General features: G+C 64.2%; 1 protein-coding gene across 2 annotated transcripts in view; it reads right to left on the bottom strand.

The window, feature by feature from the left end:
* Positions 1–732: 732 nt before the first annotated feature.
* MLLT1 (MLLT1, super elongation complex subunit) overlaps positions 733–14401 on the bottom strand; it is a 58859-nt gene continuing 45190 nt past the window's right edge. For both annotated transcript variants that reach the window (XM_023538554.1, XM_023538553.1), the window contains 7 exons: positions 11980–12531; positions 8348–8435; positions 6608–6716; positions 4154–4253; positions 3886–3957; positions 3653–3724; positions 733–3412 (listed from right to left, as the gene is read on the bottom strand). In XM_023538554.1, coding sequence (XP_023394322.1) covers positions 3284–3412; positions 3653–3724; positions 3886–3957; positions 4154–4253; positions 6608–6716; positions 8348–8435; positions 11980–12531 — 1122 coding nt within the window. In that variant the 3' untranslated portion in view covers positions 733–3283. The remainder of the gene's footprint in view (positions 3413–3652; positions 3725–3885; positions 3958–4153; positions 4254–6607; positions 6717–8347; positions 8436–11979; positions 12532–14401) is intronic.

Genomic DNA, 14401 nt, shown 5'->3' on the forward strand with positions numbered 1-14401 from the left:
GGTAGGAGAGGCCACAGCCTTGATGTTGGAAATGGAACTTCTGGCCACCAACTAGAAGGGAGGGACCGCTGAGTGTCCTGGCGTGGCCAGCGGTCCCCCGAGGTACTGGCCTCCATGTTGATCACAGAATTTCTGGCTCCTCTGGATGAGCTAGAGCCCACAGAGTAGAAAGGGCTGCTTCGATGGGGCCTGAGGGAGCTTTGTCCCCTTGGGGCTCGCTCAGCTCTACCACACTCAAGTCCAAAGCAAAACACACCTGAACTGGCAGATGGGCACCCCAGCTTCCAGCAGAGGATGTCTTTGCCCACATTTTTCTATGTCACTTTCTATCATCCAGCCACTCACCCAACCCTCCCATCCTCCCATCGACCGACCCATCCATTCCTCCACCCACCAACCCGCCCGTCTTCTGAAGCCAGGCCTTTCAACCCAAACCTTGCTGTCAGCTTCCGAGGAAAGAACATCCCATCAAAAGCAAGACCTGAGACAGTCCTCCGTCGTATCGGTCCTCTGGGATTTCTGGTGGCATCATCTCTATTCTCGCAGGACACCAACCTTGCTCACACTCCGTCCCGAGTCCTGCTGCCCTGCCCCGCTCCACCCCCCAAGCCTGGTCCTGACCCGGAAGCAATGAAACAGGGAGCAAGAACGAGGGGCGCCACGGTCCTTCGGGTTCCCCACCAACTCCACAGCAGGAGGAGCCAAGCGGACGCACGAGGCCCTACACGCAGGTCTGCTTTCCCATCTGACTTTATTTCACTTTTTTTCTATAAAATTCCTCCATAATTTCACAATTTAACAAAAAGTTTAAAATCCAGGACAGAAACAATCCTGTAACTTATTACAAACACGATTCTCCTTATTCCTTTTGCCCGGGAGTTGGTCTTGGGCCGGTGTGTCCTAGTTCCTAGTGAGACACATTCTTTGTAAAAACCCTTATGGGTAAGAAAGGTATTCGATACCTTTTGCTTTCAGGCGTCGGTTTACATTTTGTTCAGGAGATAGCAAGACACAGGGGTTCGCACTGGGGCAGGGGGCTTGCCGCTAAACGCGCGGCAATCACAAAGTGCCGGCCCCTTCCTATGGAAGCGTCCCCAGAGCCCTCGCGGGCCCAGCTGCCGGGCAGCTGGGGGTGGGGTAGGGGAGCAGCTGGGGGTGCTGCAGTCGGGGCCCTGGCTGCCTGGCACGTCCATCAGGCGGTCACAGGCCAGCACTTGGCCCAGAGCAGCTCCAGGGGACAGCACTGGAGGCCTTCTGGCCAGAGGAGGTAACTGAGAAATGGTCGGTGCTTCCTAAGGCCCTGGAAACAGCAGGAAGGGCCGCTTAGTGCTGCCATTATGAGCGGGCTGGAGGGCCTGGCTCCAAGGCGGCAGGCGCCCATGTCGCCACGTGGAGCCTGCGGTCCCTTCCGGGAGGTCCTGGTGGAGGAGGAAGGCCAGCATCCTGGAGCAGGGTCTCCTGCCTGTGACCCCGGCAGCCTCTGCACAGAGAGGGCCGGGCAGCCGCCGCTGCTGGAGCAGCCTGCTCAGGCCAGTTCCTTCCGTCCAATGTCTTGGAGATTTTCCAGAGAAGAAAGGTGCCCATTTCGGAGTATTGCTGGCCTGCCTGGGGAAGGGAACGGTGACAGCACAGCACCTGTCACCCAGGCCTGACCTCTTCCTGATACCTCGAAGCAGTGGGACCAGGAGAACCCGAGTGGGTGGCGAGGAGTCATGGTGCTTTCCGCTGACGGCTCTCGGGCCTCCCCCGAGACCGAGAGTGCTCCCAGGAAGGCCGGAGTTCGGGGCGCCTGGGAGACAGGGCTCCCCAGGGCGTGACAGACAGAATCAGAACAGGGGCACAGGAGTCGGGGACCACAGGGAAGGGGAGCGTGGTGCTCCCCATGCTGGAACTCTGGGACTGGGAGGCTGATTGACAGTGGGTTGAAGGGAGAGAGTGAGCCCACCTCCGGGCCCCCCGTCCTTTTTCCCACATCTCGTTCAGGGCAAAAGTCGGGGGTGGAGGCCCACAGGAGCCTTGAGTCGAGGTCTGGGGAAAGAGAGGCTGAGCCAACAGGTCCCCAGCGCCCAGCAGACCCACTGCAGGTGGGCCAGAGTGGGGAGGAACCGGCCCGGCCCTTGGAGAATCTGGGCTCGGGGGCTGTGAATGGCAGAAACGGGAGGGCCAGGCCCAAACCAGAGGGACAGCCGTGCCTGGAGGGCCCGCCGCCGGCAGGGCTGGGCGTGAGGGACTGGCTCTGAGTCCTGACGCTCCTCGAAAGACTCCACACGCTATCCCGTCTTATTTGGCAAAAGCTCATTTTTTTTTTCAACGTTCGAAGACTCGATCAACAGAAGGGAAGAAGAGGATCCTATGAAAGAGAGAGCGGCTGAGCCCTGGGACCCGTCGCAAGTGGCGGCCTGCAGCGGCTGGGGCCCAGGGGCGGCTCCTGGAGACGGCCGCCAGTGCGACCGGGCGCGGGAGGGCTCACTGCCCCGTCGTCGTGTTCACAGGCCCCGGGCCGCGCCTTCCGAGTCCCCGGAGGACGGGTGTCCTCGTACCACCGAGGGAGGGGGTCCTCCCTGCACCTGGAGGAGGCCAGCTGGCGCTCCGGCTCGGCCTCCGGCCCGACAAGACCAGTGGAGACATCTTACCCTCAAAGTCCCGCCCTACTCGCCCCCCACCCCCCACGGGCACCGCTGCCCCGGCCACGGCTCTGGCACCCTCCGCGCACTCGCACACACGTGAGGACTGGACAGTGTGGGGCCCGGCAGTGAGAGCAGAGGGCTGCGCCCCGCTCACACGGAGGACGGGCCGGGGCCCCGCCTGGCGCAGCGGGCCCCTGAGGTCCTGGGTGCGGCAGGTGCGTCTGAACCGTTTGGGGGGCTGGAGGCGGTACCCCGGCTGCTCAGACGAGCCTGAGTAGTGACACCGTGACGCATGCCCCACCACGGAGCGAGGCTCCCACTGCCGGGCATACTCATTCCTCTACGAAAATGAGACCCAGCGCTGCCTTCGACACAAGCCGCTTTCCAAGGGGGGCCCAGGTGACGGCCCCTGAGTGTTGGGGAGCAGCAGTAGCAGCGCCGGCCCAGCCCCCCTTGGCCCCAGGGCTCCCGGTGAGCTGGTGGGGAGGGCAGGCCAGGGAGCCAACGAGGAAAGTGCAGCTGGCCGTGTGGGCCAAGGACAGGGCGGTGACTAAGGCAGTGCTGCGGGCGGGCGAGTTGAGAGAGAGGAAGGCAGGCGGGGCCCAGGGGTGGCCTCCCGGGACCCCGGTGACAGGGGCCGGGCACCCGGCCCAGGGTCATGTGGCCACGGCCTCCAAGTAGCTCTGCAGCTTGCGCACGGTGGTCTCATCCAGGGAGAAGAGGTCGAAGTCGAAGGTGGTGTTGGTGACATTGAAGTGACCAGTCTCCTCGATCAGGTTCACGATCTGGAACGTGGTGGCAGAATGGCTTCAGGGGACAGGAGCTAGGGCTGGGGTGGCCCCACCCCTGACCAGCACCCCAAGGAGGAGGAGGAGGAGGAGGAGGAGGAGGCAGCTCCTTGGGGCTACAGTAAGGGATCCGGCAGCCTGCAGGCCTCATGGGCACGCCCTGCCCCAGGGACCCATCTGAGATCATCCGTGTCCTCGGCCAGGACCAAAGGGCCAGGGCAGCCGCCCTCCTGGTACCTGCTGCAGCACGTTGCGTTCCCGCAGAGCCATCAGCCTCCGGTGCAGCTCCACCAGTTCGTCCGTGTAGGCCTGCGGGCAGCACATGGCACTGAGTGGAAGGCCTCGGCCCATCTGAATGTCCGGCCCTGCCCACCTCGGCCGTGGCCCAGGACAGAGGAGGGCTCGGCACACCTGGGCTGGCCTGTCCCGTTCTGAAACCCTGGGTCCCGCCCACCGCACCTGAGCCCCACCTTGTCATAGGCGCCCCTCTTGAGGACCTTCTCCGGCTTGCTGCAGGGCTCCGGGCTCCTCCGGCCTGATGCCTGCAGGGCGAGTTGGGATCTGCGCTCAGCTCCTACCTGTGCCCCTCCCCAGCGCCCCGCAGGCTCTCCAACAGCCCTCATCTGGCCCCCAACGGCAAAGGAAGCCCATCCTGGGGAGCAGACAGACCTCGGGGGCCTGACGGAGACCTGCCCACCACGGAGACCTCCTCCCACAGGCTGCAGCTGCTGGGCTCACCTTGCTGCTGGGCGGGGGCGGCTTCTTGGGGGGCGGGGGCTCGCGGCTAGGCAGGCAGGAGTCGGCACTGTTGTCACTGTCGCTGTCACTGAAGCTCAGCCTGACAAGGGACACGGAGAACAAGGGACACGGTGAACGAGGGACACGGCCCCGTCAGGCGTTCGCCACCCTGCTGCGCCGGGCCCCGAGCCTGACCACACGTGCCGAACGGCCAGCCCCTCCCTGTGAGCGACGCCTGAGCCCAACAGAGCTTGGGAGACCGGGCCCACTTAGCCCTGGGTGGCCACTGACACGCGAAACAGGAAACGGGCGTGCGGGCGACCCCAGAGTGGCAGGGCACCCTGGGGCTCCTGCCCCGCCGCCGGTCCGCCGAGGCTGGGCTCGGCTCCTTTCACGTGGTCCTGCAGGTGGGGCCGCCTTCAAGGTCCACTGAGGGGACGCGCGGGTCCCACCTCAGCTGGACGGCAGGCTCCCTCAGTGACAGCAGGGGCAGTCCCCGCTGGCAGGGCGCTGGCCATGGTGTGTCTGGTGGCAGCTCAACCTCGAAGCTCCTGGGGGCCTGCGCCTCCATTTCCTCGCCCATAAGATACGTCTCCGAGAGGAGCGTGCAGGGCAGGGGCTGGCTCACAGTGACGCATGGTCACTGCTGTTGGGGAGGCAAGGGTGAGCGTGGTTACTCAACATCCAAAATCCCCGGCTAGCTCAGGCTGGACAGCCTCCCCTCAGACTCATGCTTCGCTCATGCCCTCTGTGCACGTGAGCTGGTACAGTCCTTGCGATTTTTCCAGAATCTCTTGGAGAAGAGAGGGAGGGATGTAGAGGAAGCAAATTCCTCTCCAGCCCTCTGGGGGGCAGAACAGGCCCACCCTCTGCCCTGCCCCCCTGGGGGCCCCCTTGGGAGAGGCTCTGTCTGGGATCCCCAGTCCCTCATGGACATTTTGGGCTTCATCCAGCGAGGGGGAGCCTGACAACGGTTCCTCCAAATCTGCAACGTGGCAGATCCCGCCTGCCACCTTCCCCTCTGCCTAAAACCATAAAGCCCCACCACAAAGGCAGTGCCGGGAAACGCCAGGGAGCGCTGTGAGGAGCCCGGATCTCGGGCACCTGTCTTACTCCCCCCGAGATCGAGGCTGTCCGTTTCCCTGGTTAACTTCGCCCACAGTGAGCACTGGGCTCTGGGGCACCTGCTCTCCCCTAAGGCCCCAAGCTCAGGCCTCCAACTTCCCAGCTGTGAATCACTCCAGGGGGAAAGGCAGGCAGCGTCTCCTCGTCACCCAAGCGACATTATCGCAGTGGCCAGACCCAGGCATGGCCTCATCGCCCTGCGCACCCCTGGCTTCCTTCTCTTCCTCAGGTCCACCGGGCAGTAGCCGGGGGCCGTGGCAGACTGTGGGCCCCCTGGGGAGCAGACCAGGATGAGATGGGGCTTGGCCAGCTCATCCCAAGCAGCAGCAGCACCAGCGTCAGGGTCTTTGTGGCCCCTGCCCTGACCATGGACGTGAGGCCGCTGCTGGTGCCCAGGGAACCCCACCTGGCCCACCACGTCTGCCTCTAGCAGGGGACACTCACAGTGCTGCTGCACGTTTGGTCCCTGCACCACCGTGGGACCCCCTGGAGAACAGGACCCGTGTCTGTCAGCCCTCCCAGTTCCCTGCTCCTCCCGTCTAGTCGGAGTCCACACTGAATGGTGCCAGCAGGGATGGCTGGGGACCTATTGGGGACCCACTCCTGGGACTTGGGTGGTTCTCCTCGCGCCCCAGCCCACTGGGCCACCGCCTCAGACTGCCCACAGCCAGACCCTCAAGGCGGCAGGGCTCGCCAGCCACCCCGACACAGACTGCCCACGAGCACCGACGGGGCACACCTCTGCTGGCAGACCGGACCCAGTGACCAGCCTGGTTTAAGGAGCCGCTGAGGCCTAAGGGCCTTGGCTTCCAGGGAGAAGGGGCTGGATCTGGGCCTGACCGGCCACCGACTGGGGTCTACCCTTTCTGCGGGCCTGGGGCCAAGGCTGCCATTTGGAGGCTGAGAACGCACACCTTCCCCGAGTGGGCTTGTTCCAGGGGTCTGGGGTATCCACTGGACAGTTCTCAGGGTCTGTCCTCACCCCATGCCGCACGCGTGGGAAAGGGGAAAAAGGTCCCCAGGCTCTAGAGGAGAGGAACCAGCCACACCCCACCTCCGCCTCAGATCAGGGCTAGCCCTTGGCTGCCCCTGCTTCTCCGGTGGTGGCCCCCCCTGCCGGACAGCCCCTCCTTCCAGTGACAGGAGGAAGGATGCCTACGGCGCCTGCACTCTGCCCAGCAGGAGAAACAGCGTGGCCCCAGGCAGAGTGCCCTCCAGCAAGCTCAGCTGCCCCCTTTGTCCTCACCCCGGGGACACCCTGCCCTGGCCCCGCCTCCTCCAGGCCCTGCCCATCAGCCAGGCCCACCGGTTCCCCCGCGGCCCAGGCACCTGGAATCCCTCCCTGCGCTTGTCTTGCCGGCGGCCTCCTCGCCTGATGAAGAGTCGTCCTCGTCCGACTCCTCCGACTGCAGGTCCTCCACCATGGAGCGCAGGGGGCCTGCGGGGCACGAGGGAGCGGGAGAGCGGTCAGGGCTGCGCCTGAGCCCTGCAGCATCCCCTCTGCACCGAGGGCCACGTGGAGCTTCTTGACGAAACCCCCCAAAACCACCCGCAAACCCGCCTACAAGTCCCTCTGGCCAGGTGGGGCCTGCCGCCTAGCTCCCAGGACTGCCCCCAAGGCCACCCCTAAGGGATCCTCTAGCTTCCCTACATCCCCTACCTTCCTGGCCCTGCTCACAGGCCTTTGGCCCCTGGTCCGAGGCAGGACCACAGGGCCCTTCCATAGCCAAAGCCAAAGGAGCTGAAGTCAGAGCCTCTGCCTAGAGCCAGGCCCAGGCAGCCCTGCCGGGAGGGCGAGCAGCCAGAGCCCAGGCCACAGGATCGCCTGCCCGGCCCGTGCCCCGACCCTGGCCTGCCCAACCCTCAGCACCCCCTCCGCTTCTCCCAGCCCAGTCCTCCCCTTTCTCCAGAGGCGCCCAGTTCCAGTCCCCTACAGACGGCATCTTGGTTTATATTCCTGTTACCAAGGCAACAGAGGGACACAAAGGCCTCAATTACCGTGGTCACATGATCCCACTTCAGCAGGTCCCGCCCCCCCTTTCCCTAAAGATAAGAGCCCCTGGAGAGAGTGTGGGCTTGAGCCCATCCCCCAGGCTCCCTCAGCGACAGCATGTCTGAATCCCAGGTCAGAACCCTCCCGAAACACCCCCCTCCCTCCTCTCTCCCCCTCCCCCGCTGCAGAATGACAGCAGGCGACGGGGGGGGCGGGGCCCGGCGGAGAGACTGTCATCCAATCCACCAGGAGAAATGCTTCCGGTGTGAGGGTTGGCAGCGGGCTCAGCTGGGCCCTCGCACACCCACACCCTGTAGGCCGGGAGCGCTTGGGCCCACCCTGAGCCTGTGCAAGGCCTCCCCAGGGGGTTCCGGGGCAGCCAAGCGGGACTCACACCCTCTCGCCACTCCTAGCCCGCGCCCCCCTACAGGGAAAAGGCAGAAGGTGCCAGCCAGACGCGCTGTGTGACCCAGGAGCACGTGTGGGGATGGGCGGGGTGCACGGTGGGCAGAGGGACCAGCGCTACCTTCGCCGGGGCGGGGGGAGCTGGCATGGAGGGCATCTGGACGTGGGTGGGGCAAACAGCAGCACCTCATCAGCCAGTGCAGCTCTGGCCCCCGTCACACACACGGGGAGCCCTCAGGGCCAGAGAACGGACACTGGAAGGAAGGAACTTCCCACACCTGGCGGGTGCTCAGGTGACCTGCTTCTGCTTTTCCTTTTAGGAGACTCCCTGAGCTCTCACAACTAGGGACGGGGACCTCTGGGGGCCCAGCGTGGGCAAGCAGTCATACGCTGAAGAATCGCCCGGGGTGAGTGCAGCCCAGGCCTGAGCCCCCGCCCGCCCCCTTGCCCGGGCCCTGGGTAAGGTGTAGCAACGGCCGTCAGACTCGGGCTTTGCTGAGCCTCAGGTGTGGCGTGAGCTCCCACACGAAAGCCCATCACGCCGGGAAACTGCTCGTGACCCCGGTTCTCTAACCTGCCTGGGACCCCAACGGCCTCCAGGCGGAGTCGGGGTGCTCCCACAGCAACACGCCACAGAAAACTTCCAGTTGCTTTCCTCTGTCATCACCCACCTTGACTGTGGTTCTGAGATGGCTCGAAATCTGAATCCGAACTGGAGTCGGAGCTGGAGCTGGAGCTGGACGGGCTGGACTGGGCAGACTGCACCCCACGGTGGGGTGGGGCAGACGGGGAGAGAAGAGAACAACCTTTCAGTCCAAGCAAAAAGAGTGGACAAGAAATCACCCAGGCAACAGCGACACACAACCGGGTCCCCCCGACACTCACTGAGAAAGTCGCAGAGGCGCCAGGCCCCAAGCACCCCGGCCCAGGCACAGAGGCGGATGGGTGCACACACCTGAGAACCTGTCCCGCCTCCGCCCTGGCCCCAGCACGCCTCGGGCTCCCATTCACAAGGTAATGGCCCTTCTTTTCCCACTGAGAAACTTCGACAAATTTCTAGAAGTTCCAGGAGGAACTCGGATCACATCGGTCCCTGTGCGCCTGGGCGGCACGCCCGTCTGTGGGGGAAGAGCTGGCAGGGACCATGGCACCACAGGGACAGGAGGGGGGCAGGGACCCGGATTCTCACTCTGCCCTCATTTCCCCACTGCCTGTCCCAGGGCTAAACGACAAAAAGCCGTGTTCCTGCCTGTGCTGCCATCGCCCAGCCGGTGCCCTGCGGTACCGAGTGTGTGTGTGCATGCGACAAGCAGCTGAGTACACTGTGGCCTCCAGCCTGGTCCACTGTACCCACAGCAGGTCACAACCTCCCTCTTCCTGAAGCTGCCCACCCCGACTCGGCCACCAGGGGGCAGTAAAAGGCCAAACTAGGCCATTAGGATATGAGTGAGATGATAAGGGGGCGGAGCTATCACACCTCCCAGGGTGAACAGGGACTGGTCATTCCAGAGCCCTACTCGGAGAAGGGGCTTCCGGCCTTGCCAAACAGAGCACGGAGCCAGAACGGGCCTGCGTTCCTGCCAACGGGCCGCCCCGGAAGGCGTGTGTGGCCGAGCTGGCTGCGGGCCTGCACGGGCTCGCAAGGGCAGAGCAGCCAAGAAAGTCTGCCCTGGCTCAGTACGCCCACACCCAGGAGGCTGCCTCCGCCCTCTTGCCTCAGGGGACCGTCTGAAAGCTGAGCACCTGAGCGCTTGGGACCTTGATGGCCTCTGGCCATCTCCCGTTGTCAAGAGGAGGGAGGGGGCCGGGAGACAGGAGAGGCACCCGGCAGCATCTGCCTGGTCCTGGCGAGGCCACATGTGAGGAGACCCCCGGGGGCCCCTCCCCCTCCAGATGTCCGCGGGCCGAGGCAGCCCCAGCCCGCAGGGCTGGAGCCCAGAGAGCGACCAGGCCGCCTGGGGCAGAACACTCACCACCTGAGGAGTTAAGGGGCCTCTTCTCCAGGGTTCACCATGGCCTAAGCCACTTGCTCCAGGGCCTCCCAACAGGCTCCTGCTGACGCCACCCACTCACACACCTGAGGGCTGGTGTGTGCCCCGGGGAACCCTCCTCCAGAAACCTGGCCTAGATTGCCACCAGCCCTTGTCCACTGTGGGGGCACCACAAAGATGAGCAACCTCCAAGCCCCAACGACGGGCCTGGAACCACGCAACCCTCTTGCACACAGACTTGAGTTCTTACCCCAGCTCCGAAGTCCAGGATGTGACCCTGGCTGACCCACCAACTGACCAAGGCCGTTCTCAGTTTCCAGCCTCGGTTTCCCCATCTGTAAAAGCCGGCCTGCAGCCTCTGCTCTGTGTTTGGGCGTGGCCGCCACCAGCACACGGAGGCTGGTGCCCACCGTGCCTCTGACATCTACAACAGGGAATCTGAACCGGTGGCGTGAGTAGCAGGGTCCGTGAAACTGATACAAAACAGCGGGGCCGGGCTGTTTTGTAGAGCCGGTCCGGGGTGGTGGCCACCCAGTGTGCAGGCAGCAAGCTACGAAATGCCAGGCCGAGAGGCCGCTCCAGCCCTGCCCTGTGCCCGTGTGCGGTGGCGGTGGCAGTCAGACGCATCTCAGACGCACTTGCCCCCCTCTCCTACACAGACCTAAGGGGCGGACACGGTCTCCGCCCAAGAACAAAGGTCCGAAGGCTCACGAGGAGCCACTGCAAGCGCTGCCACGTTATCTAGCGGAGGGCAGAAGAGGGGCCCGCCATGCTCCCAGCGCTCCTGGGCCAGGGAGACCAGAGAGAAGCAGCCGGAGGAGCTGCGGGCTCAGCCCAGGGACCCAGATGAGGCACTGCCAGCCACCTCTCGGCCACGTGGGAGGTGACCCAAGTCCTATGCAGCAGTCCCGGCTTTCCAGATGTGGCACCCCATGCAGCCTCCAGGCCGGGACGGCCCGAGACGGTCAGAGAAGCCAGGGACCTGGCTCTGGAAGACTGTCTCACCTCCCCCACCTCACCGAAATCCCAAGGCCGGGAAACGTCACTTAGTAACTGTCCCACAACCCTGGAGAGCCCTGGCGTCCTGTTGGTGGCCCAGGTCTCATCCCTGCACGAACCTCGAGTGGCTAAGTCTCATCATTCACAAGTCTCAGGGCTGAGACTCGAGGCTCAGCCGAGAGAAATCTCCGAGGCTTCCACGAGAAACCCCAGCGCCAGGTCCAAGGTGCCCGGCCGCAAATGCCACACATCCAGCCCCTCCGAGCAGCAGCACCTCGGGGAGGCTTCCCACACGGCGTCCCAGGTGCTCACGGGGATCCCAGCCGGGTGTGATCCCAACTTCGCTTCCCAATGTAGGTCACCGGCCCTGGGTGCGGAAAGGCCTTGCCCGGAAGCATCTAGGGTGGAAAGGGGGCGAAGGCACCTGTCCAAGCTCTGGGGGCCAAGCAGACAGAGGGAGCAGGCGACAGGTTGGGCTCTGTTCAGCACCCAAAGAACCTGCAGCGGCCAAGGAGGCTACTGAGACGGGCCCGGACGGCCGGGAGGCTGTCAGCGCCCCGCCCCTTAGGTTCCCTGGCGAACAGGGTCTCCTGGCCGTGTGAAGTGCCAGGCGCGGAGCATCGCCTGCCTTGTGTGTCTCCTTAGTCCAGCGGGTGCCCTATTACCTGTGCGCCGAATCGTTACCCCTAGTGCTGTCGCCTCCAATGGGGTACCCCTGGAAGCCACACACTCGTGACGTCAGCACCGCTGACATAAAACAGCTCTGGCTTCAAGAACCACTTCCGAAGCCCCAGCAGAGCCCTGGGCAGCACCACTGGTGGCAATGCTTCCGCCTTTGAGAGCGAATGAAGATCTGGAAACAGCGAAAGGCCATGGAGCACCGGGCCAGGCGCTGCTGCAGCTGAGGGGGTCACTCGCTCACTCACCCAGCCCTCCGTCCATCCAGACGCCAAACAGCACTCACAGAGGACACCGCCTCAGAGAGGCCCCAGGGAGGGCTGGACCCCCAGTCAGCTACCCGGCTACTGGCTCCTTTGTGGCTCACGGCTGCCCTTCCCGAGGCACCGGCTCCTCACAGCCCGCAGCCCGCACGAGGCGGGCTTTCCCAGGCCCACAGGCAGGGAGCCTGCGCTAGCGACGAGCGCGGGTGCGCCCAAGCTGCAGGAGCGAGCAGGAGCCCTGGGTCCAGACCCCAGCCTCCCCGGGGCCTGACCTCAGGGCCAACGAGGCTTCCCATGGCTCAGCGCTGAGAGAGATAACAAGGACGGGGTGACGGGGGGACGGGGATGACGGGGCGGGGACAGGCGCCTCACCTCTGTCTTAAAGGAGGCTTCATCCTCTGAGTTGGACTCCTCCACCTCCGGAGGCTTTTTGACCTCTCGGGGCTCGCTCTCAGCCTTGACCTTCTCCCCTTTGGTGCTGCCCTTGTCCTTGACCGGCTTTTTGTCCGAGAAGGAAGACGAGGTGCGGGGCGAGGTGCCGGGGGCGCTCCTGGACCCCTTGGAGCTGCTCTTCTTCTGCTTTTTGGCACTGGGCTTGGGTGAGTCGGCGGCGGCCGGCCGCTTGCTGGAAGACTTGGAAGGGGGCGGTGGGGGGGGCCCGCCCTTGGGGGACAGGCTCTCCAGTTTGGTCTCCTTCAAGGCCATCTTGGGCTCCTTAAACGCGGCCTTGGGTGGCGGGGCCTTCTCCTCCTTGGGTGGCCGGCCCTCGCCCAGCTTCCGTGCAGCGTCCTTGGCGCCTCGGGCCTGCTCCCGCTCCGGCTCCTTGGAGGGGCCCTTGCCCTCGGAGTCCTTGCGTGGCCGCTCCCGGTGCTCCTTGGCCGTCTTGTGGGCCTTGCAGGCTTTGCCGCTCTCTCTGCTGGCGTCCTGACATGCCGGGCGGGAAGGAAGAAAGACAGTCAAATGGCATCTCGGGGTCGCCCTGCTCCTCCTCCCCCGACCCCTACAAAGTATAATCCACCTGATTCAGACTCAGCTAGAGAAAATCTTCCAAAAAGCGAAAAAGTAAGGCAGCAGGTGAGAGTTTTAAATGGAGCTGTGCCTTTAAACTACTAGGAAGTGTCAGCAGGTCGCAGGCGGCTGCAGGCTAAGACTCCCCTCTGAATTGAACTGACATTCCCTGAGGGATTCAAGAAGAGCACACGGTGAGTCAGACAGAGAAAGGCAGCCACACGACCCACTCCCCTCCGACACGCCTTGCAGCTTCCCGCCGGGGGGCACTAGCAGGTGGGCCCCTCTCCTGTCCCCACCACAGAGTCTGTGTGCCTCCTGCCTGGTCACCCCGACCCCGCCTGGACCCAGCGCACAGCCAGGCACAGGGCTCTTTGGTCCCCTGAGTGCCTGCCAGCAACCCCGAGGCCCTGGGATCAAAGCTGGCCAGGCGGGCGGCTTTCTTATAATGCGGATGGTTCTTGAGAAATCCAGATGGCTGAGGGTGGGTCGCCAGGTCACAGAGCTCCAGCTAGGGACAGGCGGAGAGCGGCCCTGCTCCGGACTTCTGGGAAGGCCAGGCCAGGTGACTCCAACCCTGTGTGCCTGTGCTTCCTCTGAGCCAGGGCAAGGCCACCTACCTCACTGGGACAGTGTGGGCCGTGGCCGACACCGAGCACTCAGATCAAGGGGCCGGGGCCACCCCCACAGAGTCAGCATAGCCTGCGGGTGGGTGCCCCACCAGACGCCTTGTTTGCCTCCTCCTTTCAACACTCCTTTGCGACCCTGCACGTCCAGGGGTGCTGGACCAGTGCCCGCTGCTGCTGGCTGCCTAGGGCTCCGCTGTCACTCAGCCAGCCAGGCGCATGGCTGGGCCCAGAGGCTCACCAGATCAAAGCCCGCCAGGACACCAACAGCAGCCAGACTCCAAGGGTGGCCCACAGTATCTGAGGGAGCCATACTTTGCCAGCTCACACTGAGTGCCAACGGGATGGACGAGCCAGCTAAACGCCCTGCAGAGAGGCCTATGCTTCCTGTTCTCCCAGCCCCAGTGAGGGCCCAATGACAGAGCTCGCCCAATATAGAGTCACAGGGACAGAGAGCCCAGGCTCAACCACCTCGGAGCTACTCTGTCACCATCTTCTTGCAAATCCACAACCTACATCAGTGCCAAAGATTTGGGGACAGCCCCCGTGGTCATGGCTCCTGACACCTCTCTGGAGAAATGTCAGCCCCTGTGCCCAGCCCTGGCTCTTCCATCACCAGGCCTGTGGGAGGGGGCCCTCGCAAAAGCCCCCAGCTGACCATTTAGAGGGGCGCATCCCTTGGGGCTGGTGCATCGAACGGGGCCAGTCCCTGGGGACTCCGCTCCCCAGCCAGCTGCTCCTCCACAGAGAGAGACAGGAAGCAGAGATCCCACGTGCGATTCCGGCCTCTTCTCGCAGAGTCCACGCACCCGCCTGGGCTGCAGGAGCTGGTCCCAGCCCCAGGAAGTGGGGCGACAGCACACCTGACAGGCACATCCACCAAAGGCCACAGCTTCTGAGCAGCAGCCCTTCCCCCCGGGACTCTGCACAGGCCCAAGGATGCGGTGCTCTGAAATCGCACACTGAGATCTGAGTGTCAGGCAGATGTTCTCGACCCCTCGCAGAAACATTTCCAGAGCGAAAATTTCAATGACGCGAAAAGTCATCCAAGACAACTGGCTGACATCAGACTGGGAGAAGCTACAGAGACGCAAGTCCAGGGGCACTGCAGGGCAGGGCCAAAGGGAACACCGTCCTCACAGCAGGCCACGCAGGGCTCC

Source organism: Pteropus vampyrus, unplaced genomic scaffold (assembly GCF_000151845.1).
Source record: "Pteropus vampyrus isolate Shadow unplaced genomic scaffold, Pvam_2.0 Scaffold226, whole genome shotgun sequence".
In the NCBI taxonomy this organism is placed as follows: Eukaryota; Metazoa; Chordata; class Mammalia; order Chiroptera; family Pteropodidae; genus Pteropus; species Pteropus vampyrus.